At 46.5% G+C, this 24167-nt stretch overlaps 2 protein-coding genes across 2 annotated transcripts in view; both read right to left on the bottom strand.

The window, feature by feature from the left end:
• Positions 1-12973, bottom strand: part of LOC119164948 (uncharacterized) — a 29514-nt gene extending 16541 nt beyond the window's left edge. Inside the window, exon 1 of the mRNA XM_075873381.1 lies at positions 12638-12973. The gene's annotated coding sequence lies outside the window, so the exon portion shown is untranslated. The remainder of the gene's footprint in view (positions 1-12637) is intronic.
• A 2256-nt stretch (positions 12974-15229) lies between these two features.
• On the bottom strand, positions 15230-20600 carry LOC119164949 (uncharacterized). Its single transcript, XM_037417147.2, has 2 exons — positions 19980-20600; positions 15230-17130 (listed from the first exon to the last, which is right to left on the bottom strand). Exons 1-2 carry the CDS (start codon positions 20265-20267, stop codon positions 16039-16041), a joined length of 1380 nt encoding a protein of 459 aa, XP_037273044.2. The 5' UTR covers positions 20268-20600; the 3' UTR covers positions 15230-16038.
• Between the last annotated feature and the right edge of the window lie 3567 nt (positions 20601-24167).

The raw sequence follows: 24167 nt of genomic DNA on the forward strand, positions 1-24167 counted from the left end.
GACGGACCCCTATAATTTAGGACATGCTCAGACGGAACAGTTGCCGGCCGTTTAGGTCAGGCTAACCACGCCTGTTTTCCCACTATGATCACTACTCCCTATGCTATACTTCTCACATTTCGTTAAAAAAAAAACAGACTCATATAGTGTACTGTAGTGCGAAGAATCCCACGAACCCATCAATATTTCGTTACAGAAAAGTAGAATTACTCCAGCGATCACATCACGTCAACTGCGCAATGAGATTGATTTAAAGGCCCACCGATTACAAAGCGCAGGGGTATAATTATTCGTCCTCAGTGAGAGCATCAATGAAGTGTTCCGCTGCGCTTCTTGCTCAACGGACCTCGCTAATGCAAAAAGTGATGCATAACAGCGAAGTGCTTCTTTTACAAGTGTACCTCATTATTATATGAATTCTAAAAAAAGTCTAAAGATACTATTCCATACACAGACGCTCTGACAAGCAGAACCTCTTGCGTCTGCAGGCAATAAAACAAGAACAATAAGAGGCGTGTGACAACAATGTTTTAATGCACTGACGATGAATACGAGAAACATTTTCGTGCCCCCATTTATATTCATGAGTGACCAGGGTAAAATCTTGCACTTTGTAAGGAAAACTTGGAAAATCAGTGACGCGCGTATAGTAGTACTTATTTATTGGTAGTTTTACGTCTCAAAACCACAATATGATTATGAGCGATACTGTAGTGGAGGGCACAGAAAGTTTGGACTGTCTGGTGTTCTTTAACCTGAACTGGCAACGCGCAGTACCCCGGTGCTCTACCGTTTCGCCTCCATCAAATTTGACTGCCAAGACGGGATCGAACTTGCCATTTTTGTGTAGGGAGCCGGGCATCATAATTACTCCTTCAGCGACGCGCACGCGCGATAACACCAAGGGTCACAAATTTTCGTGCCCAGTCATATTCAAGTTTACAAGCGTGAATGCTACGCTGTAACTCTTAAAGTATAGGCATACCATCGAAAATGGACAGGTACATAGGCACCGTCCGCTGACCTGAAGGAGCTGCGTTGCTGGCACTAGCCTATACCTACGTTCACTGACGTTGGCCGTAAGGGGCACCCAGAAAACAGACACGCGCACGCGTCTCCGTGTATCTCTGCTGCAATCCGCCCGCTCACGCGGGTAGGGAGACGCGGGCAACGCGTTCCATTTCGACTGACTTAATAATTTTTTCTCCACTACGCATTTGCGCTCTGGCGCTGCAGTCACGCGGGAAAAACGCCCCTTTTAGTCGAGTTTTCTAGTCTGACAGCAGCGCCAGAATACATCCTAGCGGATAAAAAAAATGGCAGCATATCCACGGAGTGAATGATGGATAGTGGGGCAAAGCATCCGTCCGTCCAATCGTTCTTGCTTCCGTCCATCTATGCGTGCGTCTATGTGGTCTCCCATGCGTCCACCCGCCCGTCCGTGAGTGCGTCTCTTCGTGCGTCCGCGCGTTCATATGTGCGTCCGTCCCTGCTTTCGACCATGCATCTGCTTCTGCATCCGTCCATGTGTCCATCCGTCCGTGCAGCCATCCATGCGTCCATCCATGCATCTGTCTATATGTCCGTTCGTCCATCTATTCAACACTCCAAGTACCACCATCTGGCATCTTTCCATCATATATTCCCTATATAGAAGCACCGCCATCCAGCGGACATTCCACGGACTAAACGAGAGGTGGCGCACGCACACTTTCTTACGGCTTGCGCTTCGGGTCTACTTCCCACCTTTAAACACCTCGAGTTCATGGTATATACTAGTTCACTGTATTCATGGCACTGCGGCCCAACGCTCGCTAAACCTTTCTAAAACCTAGGAGGTTACGCCCAGCGAGTATAACGTAGCAACCCTTTCTCGTCTTCTGTGCGCTGTTGAACAATAAAAAATTCGCAGCGTGAGCGTCAACAAAAAGCCGAATTCTCCTGTCTCTCATTCCCCCTTAGCAGCCATTGGCATGTACATTGAGCACTATCTTTTATTGTTTAACAACGCACAGAAGAAATCTCTCACCGGCACCACCTTGGAGGTCAAAATGTTATACTTGTTACACACTACTACAACGGCTATGAGGGACAAACGGGTGCCGCTATAAGAAGCTTCGCCCCTAAAAAGCAACCTTGAGACAGCGCCAGTAAACATAGAACCCGACACGTGCGCCTCGAGACTTGCATCTCTCGGCGGATTGTGGCCAGGATAGATGGGGGACATGCGCACGCGTCTATTTTCTGCGTGCCCCTAACGGCGAATGTCCAAGACTTTGAGACGTGGCTAAGGAGCAACGCAGCTCACTCTGGTCAGTGTGCGGTGCCTATTGCGCTACAAATTTTAGTCAAAGAGGAAACGAAGCGTTCACTTTTCGAAGCGTTCGCTTTTTTAACGAGACGCAACTTTAGCTGTTACATTGCTGGGTGTTCGGTCATTCGAGCGACGCAGGCGGCACCATGCAGCCGTGCTCCGAAGCCGTCACACGGTGATGAAACTGCGACGCAGTTCGGTCTCTCAGTAGTCATGAACCAATGAACGGTCTCTCAGTAGTCATGAACCAATGAAACGCTCGCGACATCACCGTCTCGTCCGCCATTTCTATCTTCCGCTGATCCGCCTATAGTAGCTGGAATGATCGAATAGTATAAAAAATTGGCAGCATATCTACGGAGTGAATGATGGAGAGTGGGGCGAAGAATTCGTCCGTCCATTCGTTCTTGCTTCCGTCCGTCCATGCGTCCGTCAGTGTGACCGTCCATGCGTCCATCAGCCCGTCCGTGCGTGCGTCTGTTCGTGCGTCCATCCCTGCGTTCGTCCATGCAGCCGCCCCTGTGTCCGTTCATGCGTCCATCCACGCATCTGTCTATGTGTCCGTTCGTCGATCTATTCAACACTCCAAGTACCACCATCTCGCATCTTTTCATCATATATTCCCCATATAGAAGCACCACCATCCAGCGGACATTCCAAGGACTAAACGACAGGTGGCACACGCACACTTTCTTACGGCTTGCGCTTCGGGTCCACTTCCCACTTTTAACCACCTCGAGTTCATGGTATATACTAGTTCACTGTATTCATGGCACTGCGGCCGAACGCTCGCTAAACCTTTCGAAAACCAAGGAGGTTACACCCAGCGAGTATAACGTAGCAACCCCATCTTGTCAGATAGTGCTCAATGTATATGCCAATGGTTGCTAATGGTGATCGCAGCCTGCGCGTTAACTAAAAGCCGAATGCTACTGTCTCTCAGTCCCCATTAGCAGCCATTGACATGTACATTGAGCACTATTTTTTATTCTTCAACAACGCACAGAAGAAGTCTCTCACCGGCACCACCTCGGAGGTCAAAATGTTATACTTGTTACAGACTACGGGGGACGAACGGGTGCCGCTATAAGGAGTTTCGCCCCTAAAAGCTCGCGTAAAATGGACACCATTACAGCGCTGGCATATCGCTTTTTCACGCAGATGACGTTCTCGTACATGCCGTCGGACCAATTTCTCTGTGGGAGAGCTCGACAACAAAATGTATCTCTCGATCCTCAAGGATGCCTTAATTTTTCCGCAATATGAAATACGTCCTCAACTCGCGGTGAAAGTGCACCAACGAGTCACCGTCTTGATTACAAGGGTGCGCCCTGCTACAAGGTGTCAATGCCACACGAGGTGTTGTAAAGGAGCTTACCAACGCCTTGATGGGGATCACGGGCGACGGGCACGGAGTGCCTGCCAACACACCGTGGAACGCGATCCGCACAACGAGTTCGGCCCCATTTCTGAAGACTAGGAACGTGTAGTACGTGTCCCTCATGTGCAACACCGTGATCCGAGCAGCGTCTTCCAGGAGCAATGATAGAGCCTCTCCATCGCAGTTTCGGAGGACCACGCGGTACTTTGCTAACCAACTCACTTCGCCCCAACTGCACACTGTTGCCCGGCCGTCGGTCAAATGCCACTCCTCGCAGCCCTGGCCAACGCCTCCTAGAAAAACTATGCCTGGAACGTCGCTCTTTCCAATCGGGAGCTTCTTGCCAGCGCGAAATCTCGGAGGCCATGCCTCCTGCCGCGTGTTGCAACCGTCCGCCGCGTGAGACCGCTCGCCTCCGTACCGCTCAGTCACGTGACATTACTTCACCGCTCTGTCACGTGACATCACAGCTACTCGGAGGCAACTGTGAGAGCATTGCTGCGTTCGCAAGGGGAAGCCGCCAAAGGCGTTCGCCTCCGTACCGGAGGGGGAGGTTAAAATCCGAGGGTAAGGCTCACGTTGCAGGCATAATTTTTCTAGGAGGCATTGCCCTGGCGTACGGGCTCACAATGAACGCTGACGCGCCGTGGACCGTGTGACGTAGAAGTCGGCCGCAAGTCTTCCAGAGTGCGCAGTGACATGTCGGCGAAGACCTTCAGGTTTCGGTTTGTCGCCGTCTTCTCCGATCCTAATGACAGTGACGACAACGACGACGCTGACGCACTCGATGCCGACGTGGTAGTAGTTTCTTCAGCCCGATTCCGCCACAACCGCAGTTTTTCCGATACCGTGGAGCTGATTGTAGCTGCGACTTGCTCAATCTGCGCTTTTAGAATCTGCTGGGATGCCGGAACATCGCGTACGACCTCAGCCAGAATTGACTGATGTTTCCCGAATCGTTCCGTCACTTCAATCATCTGTCTCTGATCGTTCTTGAGGTCTCTGAACAGTGCCTGCAAGTTTTTTTTGTTTAGTTATCTTTTTAACATCAGAATGGAGAAAAATCATCTTTGGAGAGTGGACAAAAAGGGACTTGAATGTGCGCTTCGAAGCACCCACTGAAAACGACATTTAAAAGACAGCAGTGGAAAAGTACAAAGAGCAAAACAAAATTTTAACGGCACGCTTAAATAAGTCAAACAATCAAAGTATATAATCCAGAGCTCATGAACACAAGCGCGGTTTACGAAATAAAAATATAATTCAGCAGAGTCACTTGTTGGGCGAGTTGGTTCATTCTTAACGAGCTTATGACGTGAAAAAAAGAAACTCGAAAGGAGGACAAGAACAAGTATAGTGGCGCTTGTTCTTCTTTCGTTTTTTTTTCGCGCCATAAACTCGTTAAAAATATAATGTCCGAAATAATCCATCCTTATGCAATATATGCCGATTGACGCGTAAAAAAATACTGAGGAGCCTGCGAGCTAATAATGCACAGCGCCTTCTCAGCTGGCAGCCTTGCTTTCGTTCTCTGTGCTCCCCTTAACCATCTCTAAAGAAAGGAACGACTGTGCGAGTAACATTTACCGTTTTAAAACATCCAAGAACGTCCACTGCAAGTACATTTGCTAATTTCCCCCTGCTTCATCGTGGTTCCTTCTTGCGAATCAGCGAATGGCCCTCTACGCGTCAGTAAAGCAACACGCAAGCATGTGTTTCAGCGCTTTGTAGTGGGTGAGCCTTTACAACACCCACTCAGTGCGTAATATTGAGTGTTGCCACCTGGCGTGACTTCACGCTCCTGTCACAGAATGTTAAGTGCGTTAACGAGTGTTGTTTTGGTATACATGATAGAGAGAGAGAGAGAGAAAATGTATTTACAGAAAGACAGAGAGGTCAGCCTGAGCGATAGCTTGCTCTAGCCTGCTACTCCACACTGGGGGAGGGGAAAGGGAGGGAGAAAGACTAATGAATGATGGTGAGATAGAGAGGTGAGTATCTGGAATTATTTCTAGCTGAGCAAAATTTTATAGCCATGCATATGGTCCAGTTGCTTCCAAAAAGGTTATAACCGCTCTTATGACAACAGTTGCACTGTTGGTGTCCGGCCAAGGGCCCAACACGGTCTCATCAGTTAGTGACCTACTGCGATATCGTTCAGTAGAAGAAATCAGCGTTTGTCGTTCACGTGCGCTTGCTGGGCAGACACAAAATATGTACTCGTTTCTGACACATCATCAAAGTGTTCACCATTCGGACCGGTGTCACTGCGACCGATGATATGTGCGTAACTTCTGGTGTACGCCACACCAAGACGAATGCGGTGGACTATACTTGTGAGTTGCCGTTTCAATTTAGGGGCCATGTGGCACCTCATTTCCGGGTGACATTTCTATTGTGTATTTGTGAGTATACGCGAAGTATTCCTGCTATAAAATTATAGTGCGTTAGCTACCTAGTACACTTTCTTTTTCTTACAACGTAACATAACACGAGAGGCTCATCCCACAAAAACAAACTAGGTAAACGTGTGCGTAATGTTTGTGATTGGTGGAATGGTTCTCTTATGTATACACTTGTAAGTTTGGAGGGTGACCGGAACAGTGACCTGTTGTTCCAAAACGACTGCGCGCTTCCCCTAAGCCCGAGCACGGCCAGACGATGTGTGTTCTGTCCACTGCAGTTAGAGAGGCGTCACAAAACGGACACTTCATTCCATCCTCGCGTTATGAAAGCAGCCCCGGCACTCCCCGATCCCGAACGGCGCGCGCACTATCACAGTGAAGTAACATTCCTGATATTGGCGATATCCTGATATATGGCGAATTCAGGTTTTCCAGAAAGGAAACTCAGAAAATCTAAATGACAATTTTAGTTTATTGATACTAATACTATTCTTTAGAGCGTACGGCTACCTCCACAAGCCCCAGGTACTGCTATACATTACTATTAAGACTACTACGGGACAAATTTGAGATAGTTTCGCTGTAAGACTACAAAAAAATCATACCTACATTGAATAGGTCGTCGGAAGTAGCCAAAGGATCTTCAAAAGCGAGATCCAGCGAACAAAAGCCTTCGCAAGCCCCAGACCCTGAGGTACTGCATTTGGTTGCGTAGTGCTTCGATAAGGCTGTGTGCAGGACTGGCTCACCACATCCCGACCATTCAATTGATAAATTGATATGTGGGGTTTAACGTCCCAAAACCACCATATGATTATGAGAGACGCCGTAGTCGAGGGCTCCGAAAATTTCGACCACCTGGAGTTATTTAACACGCAGCCAAATCTGAGCACACGGGCCTTCAACATTTGCGTCTCCATCTGAATCTCAACCATTCGATGGCGTGCCGCGTGCATTGGTTCTCGAATTGTCGCAACATATATTCGATGGAGTCCTCACATTTGCACCGGTGCGCCTCGTTTCAACAACTAACCTTTGCAAGAATGAAAAAAAAAAAAAACATTTGGCACTCTAAACACAAGAAAGTTAAAGCCTGTCTGCACTCAAGTAAGACAAGCGAGCTGCGACGATGAAGTAATATCGGGACGGAAAGAAACTCAAACAGTGTGGCATCTATGTGCTATGCTGTTCGAATTTGTTTTCTTGGCGGTTGTACCATGAAAAATAATCGAAAAGTCTCTAGGGCCATCAATTATACAGGCAAAAACCGCTCAAGCATATTTTAAATCGACAGTGGTAAAGGTGCACAACAGTCAAATAACAATTTATGTGAGAGTGAAAGATGACCATGTGGCAACGTCTGAATCAACATCATTATCAACAGCAGCACCCTACTTACCGAGAAATTCATTTAAATACAGGAGGACACACGCGCCACGAGTAGGCGATTCGCAAAATGATCCCGATGACGTCAGAGTTACCACCTACAATTAATCACTTGAAATCGAACCAGCTGCACTAAACAAAGAACTTTCCCTGCATCAGGAGACTTAATAAAATGCTACTTGTTCGTTCCTGTTTGATTCAAGAAAAAAAAAAAAGAACCGCCGAAGGTTACTATGCAAAATGGCGCGAGAGGTTCAAAAGTTCAGTTTTCCGCCTGCTTAATCTGGACAGGTTGTATCATCGAGTGGGGCCCAGTTGAAACAAGCCCACATTTTTATGGCCCCCGAGATTGTGGGCGCGTGGCATAACTCGCCACGCGCCCGCAAATTCGGAGGCCATGGAATATCTGCTCTGACGCCATGACTAAAACTGTTCAAGACCATTGTCGCTGCTGTTGCTCCCGTTATTTTCGCACTGCTGCTAGTGTCGGCGGCCGCGCGGTAAAGCCGGACAACGTTGTGTGCACGGCAACAGTGACGCGAGGTGGCCTCTTTCAGGCGGTTAATCGGAAGTGCGCTAACGCGATGCGGACCACTGCAACGTGATTAAATTTCCAAATAACCACGTCCTTGGCACAAAAGTAGCACTACCACGTTTCTTGACCACTATTTCGGCAAAAAACATCGACCTAATAAGTTTTGCCTTTAGTGTCCCTTTAAAGAGCTCGTTTCGCCGAAATTCCGGCATCGGAGTTGGTGTCGTTGGTTGTGAGCAAAAAATAATCTTGTCCGTGATCGTAATATTGAGCAAGACGCAGCATAAAGTTAATAATAAAAATCTCGGGATTAGAGTGAGGATCGAAACCAGGCCGTTTACGTTGAAAGCAGGTTAGCTTGGTGGCATCTGTGTTGTGGCTATTGGCCATTAAATCAGTGGTATTGTAATGGGGAAAAAAGAATATCAAATTCACATGAAGAAAATAATTATTCAGCCATCTAGGAAACATAACATTGGTCAATCATGAGATTACCTACGAATAAAGCAGGCAAAGAAAGATTGAGTGAAATGAATGAATAAACGATAATTCTAAACAACTACAATTTAATTACAAAAAACCTAACAAGCAAACGTTCCTCTGTCGCTAAGAAATCCGCAAATTGCTATGCAGACGCGCCTGTTCCTGTGGCTTAGAGAAGCCCTAAAGGAAAGGATATTTCCAGAATTAAGATTAATGCTTAATTTTCTGGATATAGTTCCTAAACGTTTCTCCCTACTGCTTGTGAAACATCGGCAAATTAGCAAAAAAAAATGTTTTCTGTCTTTTCACAATCAGAGCAAAGAGAAGATGGTACCTGACCAGACCTGCATAAATAAAAATTAACATGTGGGAAGCGGCATCGAAACTTTGTGAAGCACACTTTCGATTTGTGAAAGCGGCATCATTTAATATTCTAGACAAATAAAAGATGACCACATTTTTGAACGGGCAATCTAACTTTCACGAAATCCTGTGGTAAAGAATATTTACGAAATCGGGATTCAGTGACAAAGCTGGTATCTGGTACAATGAACATAGGACCATCTAGGGACCAATGCGCGAGAGCATCAGCCATTTTATTTATAAATATACCTCCATGACCTAGCACCCATACTAACTGCAATGTACTCAAGTGTTTATAGGTTGAAGAAGCGAAAGCATTCCAAGCTGGAGACTCGAAAGAAGCTGAAGTTATGGATCTACATAAAGAAAGCGAATTAGTAACAGTAACAACCACCGAATCATTTATTGTAAGTTTTTAAATGGCCAAAATGATTGCTCAAATCTTTGCTTCAAAAGTAGGTGCGTAATCCGCAATACGTTCTGAGAATGAGCAAGACAATGCTTCTGAAGAGATGCCTACCCCCACTTTCTCTTAACACATGGATGCATCCGTAGCAATTACATCATTAATTCCCAACTGAAGAAGATATTCTTCTAATAAACTTTTATATACCTGTTAAGTAGGAGTTAAGCATTAGAAGGGAATCAAACTGATATCATCGAATTCAAAACTCAAGAAGGGAATCAAATCATCAAATTCAATTTTTGTTTTGCCAATGAATGATTTCAAACAACGTTTAAAGGCTCTAGCGGCTCTGTGACAAACGAAAGTTGAGGCTTATGCGCCCTAAACTGCACCCAATGCTGTTCTGCCATACAGCCACATGACCCCCCCACCCCCCTTTTTCTTTCTCCTTTCTTAAACACAGCATAACCTTCGAAAAAGAATGGAAGTGATTCTTTTGACCCGAAATGCAGCAAAAGTAAGTGTAATCCTTTACAAACACCCGCTTCCTGAATACAGGCTTCGCTATTCAGCATGGTATATCGTAATATCATTGGGCGGTAGAAGCATACATTATTGTTATCGGCCGTCAGAACATATGATTATCATAACCACTTCTTGGTTTAAAGCTGGCCTTCTTTTACAAAAGCACAAATGTTACTGCGCGTACTCTCTTAATACCACGTAGTGGTGGCATAGCAAGTTCTAAAACACTGTACGCGCAAAATTACTTCTGGTTTAAACAATGTTACCCATTACACAGAATGCAGACATATGCGAAAGTTTCACTGACGCAAGCCACTGTCAACCTTATCGGTTACGTTTTAGTGATCCACAATTGAAATTTGTCGAGTAACATCAACAACAAAAGTATGCACTAAGTTGTTCACGCACGGAGAATATCGCTATTACGTTGAACTCTTGAAGGTGAATCATTACGGTTTGCCAATATTTTCTATTGCCACGAAGGTCAGAAGTCGACAAAAGGAGAGCTTTTCTAGTTGGTGTTTCATCTTTGAAGGAGTTTGGACTTTAGGGTACTAGCCGCTAGGCGATCTCTGAACATGCGACCCATAGTCTTTTAAATGATTCCAGAGTTTTAGTAATTTGTCGAACTAGCTGTAGGCGCAGCGCTATAGATATATTTCAAATATCTGTCGCTGACACATGTTGATTTCGTTTTGGAATCTCTGAAGGGTGACGCAATTGATATTTGCTGCTTTCGGTGACGACCCGATTGCAGGCACGCTTATGTGCGCAGACACCGCTATCACGTGGATTGCGCCATTCCCGCTAGGTTTGCTCAGAATTGTCTGCTCCCGTACCAACACTCCTGAAAATCACTCATGTCTTCATATTGCTCCACGCCTGCGACATTGAAGAACACAGAACTCGAGAGGCAGCCTAACTGAGTGGCGCGAAAATTTTAAGTATAAAAGGAAGACACGTGGACGCAGCGCATGTAAAGATATAGCTTTTTACATGGTTAATATATATATATATATATATATATTTAGAGAGAGAGAGAGAGAAAGTAAGGCCTGGAGGTTGACCAGATATTGGCGTCCGGTTTGCTACCCAGCACTGGCGGTGGGGAAATATGGGCAAGAAAGAGGGGGTGGATATAGATGAAGAAAACAAAAAAAACACATGTGCACTCATGAGAAAACAAAAACGCACACTGGAAGGGCGTTCTGCCTACAATCGTTCAGAAAGGCTGGTCACTCGCAAAAAAAAAAAAAAAAGCGTAGAAGCGCTTTCAGGGTCTTATTCTGTGATGTTGCATCCTGTCGATATTATAAAATTCTTTACTCCGACAGAGGTTGATGATGTATTTTGCTGAGTTCCTTGCGAAGGCACAGTCGTTGTTTACTATAATTTAGGCAGTCACCAAATATATGTCGAATGATGTCTTCGTTGCGTCAGTATAGTCACAGGCTGCGGTGTCGGCCATCCCGATGCGGAAACATAGGCGTTGGTAAACGCCTACGCTCTCAACGAGGTATGTGCAAACGGGTACCGAAACTTTCATAGAGAAGTTGGAGAATGAGTAATTCGTCTATATGGCAATAAAGGTAAAGCTTGTAACAATAATATTTTCACGTGGTCGTGACGTTGAAAGCATGCAGTAGTCTGTATGTCCAGGAGTAAACTTTTGTCTTTTGCCGAACCTGGTGCCGATAAACGGAAACTCAGATTACATTTACAACCACACACAGTGGCACTGATAGCTGTGAACCCAGCGTCGGTCGTCAATCAACTGTCAAGTGGTGAAGCGCGTCGGCATTCATACATGTGCGGTCGAACATAATAGCGTAATCGCTAGCGGCAGTGCATGTTCTAGAAGAAACCGAAGTTTGCGTTGTGCGCGTAATCACATCGGAAAGTTCTAAGATTATCTGTATGGTTCTTGGTCATTCGGCGCGGTCTGCTCCACTTTACACTTACACGTGTAATGGGCCAAAAAGAAAACTTGCAGGTCGGTAGAAATTTCTTTAGAAGTGTGAAATTTTAATTGGGAATAAAGTTGATTGATTGATTGATTGAGTGAGTGATTGATATGTGGGGTTTAGCGTCCCAAAACCACCATATGATTATGAGAGACGCCGTAGTGGAGGACTCCGCAAATTTCGACCGCCCGGGGTTATTTAACGTGCACCCAAATCTGAGCACACGGGCCTACAACATTTCCGCATCCATCGGAAATGCAGCCGCCGCAGCCGGGATTCGATCCCGCGACCTGCGGGTAAGCAGCCGAGTGCCTTAGCCACTAGACCACTGCGGCGGGGCATTGGGAATAAAGCAGTCTTTGTGTTCGCGTATAACTGAATAGACATTCCTGCTGCTGTGGGCCGACGAAGACGCCCCAAGGCAAATAATGTTTTCAGAATACAGAGCAGTCTTTAAGTTGCTGAATGAAGTTTCTAAATGCTTTTATGGCATATGACACGACGGCCAGCAAGTAAAAAAAAATGTAATGCCTTAAGCTTTTCACAGTAGATGCATAATGAAGGTGGCACTGGACATGATCTGTATCAATGCAAATTCTGTATTACGTGACAGAACTAGCGAAGCTGAAGTGCCAACATCATCCAAACCCTGGCGCCCTTTCCGACGAAAACTGCCGCAAATCACTCCTGGCCATGCATTCGAACCTATTTGCCATAAGCGCGTGTGCTACCACTCATGTCGTTCACGATGGTAGTTGGCAAAACAGAAACACAGAGCATTACTCTAGACGTGCAGATATGAGAAAATGCGGCTAGCTCAAAATACCTTAATAAAGACCGACGCAAACCAATTATTACCCTGCTTTTTTTCTCACCTTGAAGGTTTTCGCTTCCGTGGAAGATACACCATCAGCGATGCACTCCGCTTCCTCGCACGTTCTCTATAGTCCAAGGGCCCCCGTTTTTCGGCATCTTGGGACTCCGTTGAGCAGCACGACTCACATAGGTTACGCCCACACGGCAGCACTAGAATTCTATGGGGAATCATGCGGCAGAGGCAGCCCAATGGAGAGCTGGGCACCTCGCAGACAAATCGCGTCGGCCACCAGTTGACGCCTGGGTTATGACATGTCCGCGAAATCGGTGCACCTGTTCACCTGATCAGGCATCGTGTGGTCTAGCGGACGGTTAGCAGGACCGTGGGAGCTTATACAAGACAGTTTTGACAACGAACGCCCTTCTACACCACACGTGACACTCTGCACATGCGCAACGCGTCAGCTACGAGGCCATTTTACCATCGAGTTAACAGCGTCATCTGAGCACGCCTTCATCAACGCCACTCACTCGCGACGCGCCTCCCGCTATACAGTAACAAAAACAGGCCGCAAACGGACTGCGCATGCGCTTCGCTTTGTGCCGGCAGACGGACGAGTGCTGCTGCTAAAGCTCTAAACCACACGTGGTTGTAGTCACGCCAATCGTGCACACCATAGAGTGTCATATCTCTATTTTTTTTTATTTATTCAAAATACTTTACAGACTCGACAGGGCATTGTATAAGGGGAGCATAAAAGGAATAGATACACGAATTGGTACAAGTTCCATAAAAACAATAACATAAACTAATTGTCAATTATTATACAAGTCCTAACAGGAATAACAATGAGAAAATATTAATAATAATTTTAATAGGAAGAGAACGGCAATGAAAATCAGATGAGTTACGTGTGAGATAATGACGTAAAACAAGCTTAAAAAAGCAAGCACAAATTGTGAGAAGACTTTCCATTATTCAAAAGACAACATCGCTCAAGAATACACAACAGAACTGAATAGCATGTTAGTATTCAAACCATCAGTAACTACACGATGGTGCACACCATCGGATATGGCGTGTATTCAGGTGGGTGAATCATGTACTTGCGCGAGAACCCACTGCCTTTCATTTTCTTTTTATTCAGTGAGACATGTCCGCGCTGCGCGATTGAGGAAAGATAATACTACCGCACCTTTCTTTTGTTTTTGCCTGTACAATGACACCTTTACCATCGTAAGTTTTTATAAACGCGTTGGAAAGAAATCGACTTCTCATCTTCGGCCACATTTGTGCATTTGTGCGTTCCGCCCCGACATGAAAGGGCATACAGAGCTTTTGATTCATTTTATCTAGGTGGGTCCTATGAACACCATCTAGACTGGCCCAAGCAGGTGAGCATTTGTCGCGTGGTGGAAGGCGACCCATTCTTTATCGCCGGCGAACGAAACATCGCAGCAACGAAATTTCTCCTTAGTACAGGTAGAATATAACTTCTCAAGGAAAAACGCGTTATGAGTGTCACATTTCCTAGCGGCGTTGTTGAACGTAGAATACCTGGCGCCAGACACATGGTTGCAAGTCACAGTTCCTACCCATAATCGAAATCTAGCCTTCAGCATGGAAAGAAAGTACACAATATCAAAGCCACGACAGCGCTTGCAACCATAGTTTCCTCTATATAGTCTATGGGGAACTCGGACGCTACAGTTCTCTATAGTCTCCGGCCAGCATGGAAGCGATGTGCAGTACACAAATTTGTCTAACTTTCGGTCTTTCGGCTCCGTCTACAGCTTCGCGTAATATTTTGTCGTGAGACGACAAACAGCAAGTGTTCAGCAGTTGCCGCAGATACCCCGCGGAGAGCATAAAGGGTGTTACCCTTCGTGTACTGGGTCACACACCAACCGCAGCAAATTGAACGCGTACGCCGTATTGTACACCGTAATGAACCAAATGAACGATTCGGGCACGGGCGCTGGTACGGGTCCTTTATCAAGGTAAATCATTTTAGAACTAAGCAAGCTTGATACGTATACGCAACCTTCTAGCAGTTAGCGCAGTGTCACAAACAAAGCTTTTGTAATACTTCTGCAAAAAAATATGTTGCTAATGTAAAGGTAAACGTACTTGAAATTGTGATTTGGCCACAATTATCACTCTTTCATTCACGGTGCGAACAAATGGAGACGCCAACTTCAATGGCACGTGACGCTCTGCATGTTTCATCAAGCAGCTTGAAACTTGGTGTGCACATTTGTACAGGCCTCCAGAGTGAGACTCGCTCGCTGGATTTCGTGCCAACCGGTTGTGCCCGCGCGATCTCCGACGACAGCGCAGCTCTGGCTGACGGCTCGCCCTACGCCATCTCCTGACGCCGACAAGATCTCTCTCGCCGAGTGGTGCTCCGTCCTCGGACTCCTGCGACCATGTTTCCGTCTTTCCTATCGCCTCTTTACTTCCGTCGTTTTTAGTCGTTCACTGTCCCTGTGCCTCGCTCTCTCCTTCTTCTCTCTCTCTATTTACCTTTTAATCCCTCCTTACCCCATCCCTCGTGAGCTACTGCCGAGTTTGTCGCACTCTGGCGCAGACAGTTACGGGGCTCACTTTTTTCTTCTTTTCTTTTAAGAATCACACAAGGCCTTTAGAGTGGAAAGAAATCAACTTTATTATGCTGCAAATTGCTGCCCAGGATCACTTTGCTAAATGCATTACCATGTTCGACAATTGTTCGATGAGACGCATTCCAAAACCAACACGAAGAAGTATTTTTTTCTTTGCTCGAAGTAACTAGAAAAAAAAACTGTGCAGTTATTTCGGGCCTGATAGCGGTTTTTTTTTAATGCAAGTATTAGGGCTGACTCGTGGCAGAATAATTAGATAATTTGTTACACACTCAAAAAACGTTAACTACGAGATACTCACACGAAAGAACGTTTTCCTTCATTTTCCTACTTGTAAAGCAATACTGTGTGCCTCGGAATTATTCCACGCGAATCGGGCGTGTTTCCGACAGCGCATCACGATTCGTGACTGAAGGAGACACAACACCCCATTACTAGAAACCGAACGCGGGCCTTCATGTACCCTCAGGCAAGCAAAACAAATACCCGATAAAACATAAAAAGAAATTCTTAAAGCTATAGAGCTGAACAGGAAGGGTATTGTCAAGACTGTTTCATAAATATAAACCAATGTTTTTTTTTTGAAAATATGCACGACGTGCTTTATTCAGGAACCGAGACTTCAAACAGAACTTGACTAGCATGAAGTCACACGCACACAATATGGAACATAGGTTAAGCAGCGCAGTATTAATGCGCTCAATGGTGACAAACAGTGGATTCTGTGGTAATGTACTGTAACATGACTTTTCATATCGCTTGACATACAAAAAAAAACAAGAAACAGTCGCTAACTGAAACGAAACTAGGTTCTCAATCGTCCGGCCGGGCATTCTTATTGACAACAAAGCTCGATTTCCAATTTTATTCCGGCTGTTGGGGTGCCTATCGGTGCCAGGGCGAAAAAGTTTATGTCGTATATGCGGCGACGATGCTTCCAAAAGTCTCGATCGTGCGTACAGTCCTGCTGTTCTTCGGAAGTCGACAGTGGAACAATGTTCCCCGTTGTCAGACTGTACGCCTTGACGGAGAAAACGGGGCGCAGCCATTGAGATCCTCCACGCATGCCATGAAGCGAAATATCCACACGAACGCGCCCGCGAAAAGTGAAGACTGTAAGTGTCAAGTAGGCATCCCTTGTGTGCAACACTGTGAGATCGGCCACTTTGTCTGCGTTGAACGACGGGAAAATGTAAAATTTATCGAGCGTCAGAACATATTTCACGGTTCCGGGCACTTCCCACCACGCAACCGCAGTTGGCAACAGCCCGTCAAACTCTAAATGACATTCAGCCTCCTCACAGATATAAGTAATGACATGCCGAGGATAATCTTGTGAAGTTGTTTTGCGCATGGCTTTGAGAACTGCTTGTGGCAAGTCCACAAGGGGCTCCAGCTGTGGAGGCTTCGAGTTTTCTTCCGAGCAGGACCGGGACGTCGACGCCGTGCCTGCCTCTTCAGTCGCAGTCTGCCGAGAAGTTTTCTTTTTCTGCGAGGCCGAGGGACTCGGTGCAGCGACTTGAGCGAAATCCGACGTCGCAATTGCCGCGATAGCTTGAGGGATTGCGGCCGACCTGGATTCCAGGTTCCTGATCCGCTCAGTCAGCTCATTCACCTGACTCTGCATTGCAGGTAGCAGCGGCTCCTGATTGGCGCCCCTCAGCAGCGTCTTTATTTCTACGAGCACACCCATCACATCTCGGATGGTGAAGGCTTGAGAGTCCGATGAGGTGTTCTTCGGGCAAGCCAGGGAAACAGCTGCACTGCATCCGGCTGAGTAGTGCGCTGGCAGTTCGCTGTGCAGGACTTGCTCGCCGCATCGGAAACACTCCACGGTGTGGAATGTGCATTCGTGTTCATAGTGTCGCAGCATGACCTCCATGGCTCCCTCAAATTGGCATCCATGTCCTTCATTCCAGCAGTGAACCTTCATTGCAAAAGAAAGAAAAACAACATTTAGCAGATCCGCGTCACAAACATTTCCGCGTCACAAAAACAGATCCGCGTCACAAAAACAAACATTTAGCAGATCCACGTCATCTCTTCACAACCTAGACATGCACCGCACAGCGTATTTTCCGCCATATTTGCATTACACTCCACGCAAATGAAATTTTATCACTTCGACTACTGTTTCTACTATGAATTCATTAAAAAGGACAAGTGCTGCTGAGCGCGAAGTTCATAAGAAAACTAACTCAGCTATTCCTTTAAAGTTTGATCAGAACCACCACAAAAGAAGTTGATAGTATTGCTAAAGAAGTTTCCTAATGACCTCGCTGTTATTTACCGCCTCATTTACAAAAACGCAAATAATATTCACTCGAGTAAAATGTCGGGGCTACCGATGACATTTTATCAACGCACTAACAAAACTTTTCATAATATGAAGCGGCGGATCACTGGTGTCACATTCAATAACACTTCCCTTTTCTGCGAGGTTTGCTACAGTTATGCGCAACTTTCTGTTTTTTTTTTCGCCGCTCATCCATTCACGAGCGTCGGCAGAGGGGTGCAGAAGGGGGCATTCTTGTGCTTGCGAGGCTGTATTTTTTCGTATTGTACCAAACTAGAGTACATTTTCAAAGATGGCGCTGTTTTCATTCATTGAACTGTAACACAGCACACGATTTCATTGCTTATATAAGCTTTGTGCAGCGCATTTTAGGCTCTTATAAATATACTATTTTGTAACACTTTAACTGCTGTCTTGCCACTCTTCTATATACAATCACCGACCCTCGAGCCAATAACCGCTTTATATCATCCCCATAAACGTCATCAAGCAAGTTTTCAAAGGCAGAGCCACACAAATGCTTTAAACTGTGCCGGGAAACGGCCACTACACAGGCGTCACCTAATGCCAGGAATCACGGTAACACTATTAACATTCGGTGACGGGTGAATACAATCGCAAGTTCCGTGACACCTTATTAATCGTGGGGCCCGTCGGCCCCTTGGTTGCCCGCATATAACCCAGGCCCTCAAGAAAGTGTGCATCCGCTTAGCGACTCTTATATCCTTACGGGCCATGGCCACTGGATGACTACGCACCATGTCCCCGTGCGGTGCGTATACACACTAAACCAATTCTGACCCATAAGGGTGTCAAAAAGGGTGTCGACACCCTGAGCGCACCCTTTGAGCACCCTATCTGCGTCTCAGCACCCTACAAGCGGAACCTAAAGGGTGAACACATCAAAAGGGTGGCAACCAGGGTGCAAAAAAGGTGCAACAACTAATGGGTGCTGATGAGCACCCATTAGGGTGCACAGCCACCGACAAAACTTTGCGAGTAACGTGGTCGGTAACGTGGCCACTGGACGGCTACGCACCGTGTACCCGTGCGGTGCGTGTAGTCATCGAGCGACCGTGCCGTGGCACAGCCCATAACGATTCTGAAAGTCAACGAAAGCGCTGTGGCGTTTTCTCAAAGGCACCGTCCTGTTTCATAGTTTGTGACGTGAAACTGTTACGCATCGGCCCAATCAGTGACTTTTTTCTCCTCCTCTGTAACTTTCCTTCCCCCATCTCGCCTTCCCCAGTGCAGGGTAGCCTACCGGGGCTCAGCCCTGTTTAACCTCCCCGCCTTTTTCATTATTTTTCCCTCTCTCACTCTTACAGACTCGCGGCGGTACTACACCAATTCAAAGAAATAATTATGGCATAGCGGTAACTTCGCAGCGTTACTTGCATCAGGCATTAGGATAATTCGAACCGGGCAGTGTCACTCGTACACAGGTGCTCCAAAAGTAAAGTGGAGGACGCGGGCTGTGGCCAAGCTACGCAAAAGTGAATCCCAGCGTGCTCCATAACAAAATTGGTTCTTCATTTTTATGTGGAAATGACGGCAGTGACTTCTGGCACGTTTTCGTATCTAAATAAATACTCACATCCTAAAGGAGCGCTCTGGCATTCACTTTTGTGCAGCTTAATTGGCTGCAGCTCACGTGCTCCGTTTTAGTTTCGAAACACCTGTACACACGTCGCTCTCCTCGCGACATGGTCTAAGGCAAACTCTAAATTGCGAGAACAGTTCAATTCATGCTGTGCGAAAGTAAATTAATCAGGACATCAAGAACGCCGCCGCATTTGAGATTCATTTATTGTGCAACTTTTTCCAAACGACATCACGGTGTTTCTGTTTTGTTTTTTGCCCTGGTTTTTATACACCAGATCTCTTTTCAGCAGCAGCTCCATATTGAAACTCGAAAGGTGCGTAAGCTGTCGCACATAATGGTTCATTGTCGAAGTAAGTATACGACAACGAACGCGATGACGTAGCCACGAGTGAAACGTGGCGAAAACGGGAAGCTCAGTGAGTGCATTCTACCCGCCGGCCAGGCAGACTGACAACAAATTCATTAGTAAAACCGACACGCGCACCATCTGTTGTTAACTACAGCAAGCACATGATTTTCAACACTTCAGACGCTGCCCTCGGTCCATACGAGCCGAGGCCACGCGTCGGAGCGTTCGAGTTGAAGGTGCTGATGGCTGTACGTCTAGCGACCAAGTTAGTACGCCCCAATTCGTCTCAGTGATTGCACCAGAAGCAGCTCAAGGCTGAAAGATTTTTGTCTCGCTGTTCCCGTGTATTGTTATTTGATACCTCGACTCAGATGTACAGTAAAAACAAACTTCGTGATAAATGATGGGTGTAAAGCAATAATTACACGAGCTCGCGTACACGCTACCACCAGTTTCACAAAGCTGTGCACGTCAATATTAAAAAAAAAACACTTTGCTTACAAATGACTGGAATTGTTTTCTCACCTTCAAGGCGTTCGCTGCTCTCACAGGCAAATTACAGGTAGAACATTCCACTTCTTTGAACGGCTCTCGATCCATGGGACACCATCCACCGCTTTCGTGGGAGCTGGCTGCGAGGCACGGCTGGCATAGGAGGTGGCCGCAGGGAAGCGCCAGCACCGTCTTGGGAATCATGCGGCAGAGGCAACACACACGCAGACTGGGCACCTCGTTGACAAACCGAGTCGGCCGCCAGTTGATGCCTGCAACGGCATGGTCGCGGAAACGGTGCACTCGTCGAAGGTCGGACATGGCGGTGCGATCGCAGAAAAGTTCTCTCTCGTCAAGAGTGGCCACTCACTCTAGCGGCGAGGCAAATGGCACAAACGAGCGCTCAAGAAAGCGCGCGCCTCCGATATCTGACGGCTGTGCGGGCTGTGTGAACGCCAGGCGCCGATCTGACGCGACAGGAGCCGACGCAACCACCGAGACGCAACGAAGAAACAAGCTTTTCTTTCAGTGGGCGCCGCACGCGCGCTTCTTCTTCCCCTCAAGAATGCTGCAGAACAAAATCCAGAATCATGCAGAACCAAGCGTGACACGGAAAGAATGATGCAACACCAAATCACGCCGCGATTGTGTGGGAACTACGAGAAAGAGGAGCAACTCCGGACAGGCAGCGCCATCTCTGGCAGAACTGAAAATACAGGTCGAGCGTTTTACGGCCTCAGAGATTGCAAGCGCGGCGTGGAACGAAACTCGCCGCGCGCCCGCCATCTCGGAGGCCGTGAGCGTTTTTGCTTCTGTCCGCCGCGCTTCCGCCTGTTTCTGCGCACGTGCAGAACTCTCGCGCTGCACTTGCCCATCCCCTCGCTGTCTACCGCTACAAAAAGATCTCCCAGCTAGACAGCCACTCCGAAAAGCGAAGGTAATCATAGGAGAAAAGTTCGTTAATCACGTTCGCGATGTGGAGCAAATTATAGACGGTTAGACAAGCCAATGTTGATCGTCGAAAGCCGAGCTGAACAGCAGTGCCTTCCACTGTTTCTCTGTTGTTCATTCTGGGGTGTTCTTCATTGTGAAGTGTACACGTCCACGTAATGTGAAAGAGTAGTAGTAGACAACTTTATTATAATGTGAAACATGTGGTTGGTGTGGTCGCGCACCCCATGTGAATAGGGAACGAAACCGTTCGCCGAAACTCGGGCGCTCACACAGCAAGCAACTTCACGGCTCCTGAGTGCGCCAGTCTTTCCCTACTCTAAGGCCGCTCCGTAATTATGAATGTAATGGATTATGAATTAGGTACTCGACCGAAATGAGAGACATTTTGCAATGTTGTTTGTAAGTGCACAAAGATTAAACCTCACAACACGGATCCTGGTCCATAAGTGTGCGTCATAGCTACTTGATGTTTGCCTTTGAAGCGATATGACATTCCCAGACTTAAGGTGAGAAGGCGTTAAATGTCCTGTTTAATAGAGTAACTGTATATGCTAGTTTTAGGGAGCATATACAGTTACTATATTGTCTAAAACGAGCCGCACAATCTTGCGGATGTATAGGGTGAAGGTCGTATACCTCAAACATAGCTTCGCGAAGTGAAAAAGCCACTTATCGCGAAGAAGACAGGAGACAGGCTATTATCATGAAAGATTCTATTGCTTGGTAGCACCAAGTTTACAGGTGTAGCACCCAGAAGGAAAGAAAGCACGAAAAACCTTACATAAAAACAACCAAAGATACAAAAAGACATACTAACACAAGGCAGCGTTCTTTCGTGCTGAGCCGTGTCTAGAGAATACGTGCTGCAACTGTCAGAAGCTTTCTTTTTTTTTCCTGGATACACTTCTACTGGTCACAGCGCTATAAAATTTTAGTAGAGATCAACGCTTCTCCTTTCGTGATTCCAGAAATCCTTGTATATCACCAACTAGCTCGAATTAAGTCATACCTGAAACACGCGAAGTGCTCAAGGACACGTCGATGGGTAAGCAATGTTGGCTTGAGCACTTTTGTGGGAGGGAGAGCAGCGGCTGCGGTTTAAGCCGACATTGTTGTTGAGTTGTAATCGAGTATAGGAGACTTTATAGATCTTCTAAGCAGAGATTGTTCTTTGTTTTGTTTTGTTCTCATTTTCACGGAGGTTCACTGCTGGAAGGAAGTGCATGGGTGCCAGTTTGAGGGCACCATGGAAGACATGCTGCGACACTACGAGAAGGAATGCACATTCGAAGCTGTGGAGTGTATACGCGTTCCGACGAAGTGGTCTTGCACAAGGAACTTTCAAAGCACTACACGACCCAATGTACTTGCCGTGTTCCTTCAGCACACACTTAGGACACAACACCGGAATCAACAGCAGTGACACTTGGCACAGTGAATAGGTCATTAAAAGCACCAGTTCTAACACTTGATGATAGTATCGAATCTCTGTAAGACATGATGGCGATGCTCAGAGATGCGGGCAACGACGAGCAGTCGTCCGCCATGGAAAGGAAAACGAATGAGCTCACCGATCAACACCAGCAATCCCCGTCCACTGTGGCAGCTCACGGTGTCGGATCATCTCCGGCGAACGCGAACGGAGACGTGACTGAAGGCGCACGTTATTGCAGGAACCTGAATCTCGGCGAGATGACACGGAGGAAGCCAGCGTGTGTGCATATATATATATATATATATATATATATATATATATATATATATATATATATATATATATATATAATATATCATAAAATTAGGTTCTAACCACAACAGGTATCCGGCCGCGCTGTCAATGAGAACAGTTGGCCTTGAGATATGTATAATCACGGTGAGGTGCAATCACGCGGAAGGAATCCCTGAAATATTACGACACATGCTGTTGGCGCCCTTGTCCTTCTGCAGAACGCTGTCGCTGGCAACAGAAAAGGGGCCAATTACGTGGTTACCCCCAGTAATTCGTTTGACAGCACCACTTTCTTTTACGAATTGGAGCATGGTCACGTGTTAATTTTCACATATCATGGGCCTTCTTTATTAGCAGGCCGAATACGAGCATACCATTAGTACGTTTACGAAAATAGCACAGACATGTTTCAACATGTGCACAACTGCCTCATTGACATCGCGAAAGTTGGCGCGTACTTTGTAAAATTATATCTATGTATTAGTAAAGGGCACTGTAGCAAATGCAAGGGAAGTTAGTTCATAGTTATTTTTAAAAAAGCAAATGAAGAGAAGCGAAGACTCACTGCACATACTTTATTTGATCCCGGAACTTCAATAACAATTCTGGCCACCAGACGTTAAACTTAAATGTAAGAAACAAGAAGCGAAACGGTGAGATCTAGCTAATGGCTAAAGACCTGTTGACTTTAACTTCGCGTTAAACTGCGGCATGAACTCTCACGAAAACAAATATTTAAAGGGTAAACAGGAGACACGACCCGCAAGCGCCACTCTTGCAAGTTCCAAAGTCTTGCAGCGCCTGCAGGTTTCACGCGAAGTTGCGGGACATCTCGATTTAGAACAACATCTTTCCGTCCGTCAAGTAACAACTGCTTGTGTCGGAGGTTGTAGCAGCACGAAATTCGTAATGACAATGTGCGCGAGTCTCTTTAACTTGCCTACAGACATACTGATGTTCGTAGCAGGTCATCAGACGCATGCGCCCAATGTCCGAGCTGTATACTTTGACGTAGAAAAAAGGTACCGCACACGAGTTTCCGATAGACCCATCAAACTTAATACGTACGCAAATATACTCATTACAATTACAGACTTCAACTGCGAAGTAGGCATCACTCGTGTGCACCACTGCGATCTGTGCAACCATCGAGTGGGCCTCACGTTGCATGTAGCCAAGGTTTGTGAACCTTAGGCGATATTTTATGTTTCCGAGCATTTCCTTCCACGAACGTGTCGTCGGCAGTGATGTTATTAGGCTTGAATTACATTTACCCGTCGAAGGATAATACCCTCAACGGCTTATGGATGGCTTATGCTCTCCCATGGTAGAGTACCTGGTACTCTAAATCGTTCCCCACATTTTCTAACCCCCCCCCCCCCAAAGCTCAATGAAATGCCATGGAAAGTCCCGTGACGAAGTTTTCTGCATGCCTTGCAGAACGTCTCGCGGCAAACCGGCAAAGTGGTCCTTTCGCTGTGACGTGGCCGATGACGTACTCGCCGCGTCTTGAGCCACTTGCGACCTTATAGATTCCC

The sequence above is a fragment of the Rhipicephalus microplus genome, chromosome 9 (assembly GCF_043290135.1).
Source record: "Rhipicephalus microplus isolate Deutch F79 chromosome 9, USDA_Rmic, whole genome shotgun sequence".
NCBI lineage: Eukaryota > Metazoa > Arthropoda > Arachnida > Ixodida > Ixodidae > Rhipicephalus > Rhipicephalus microplus.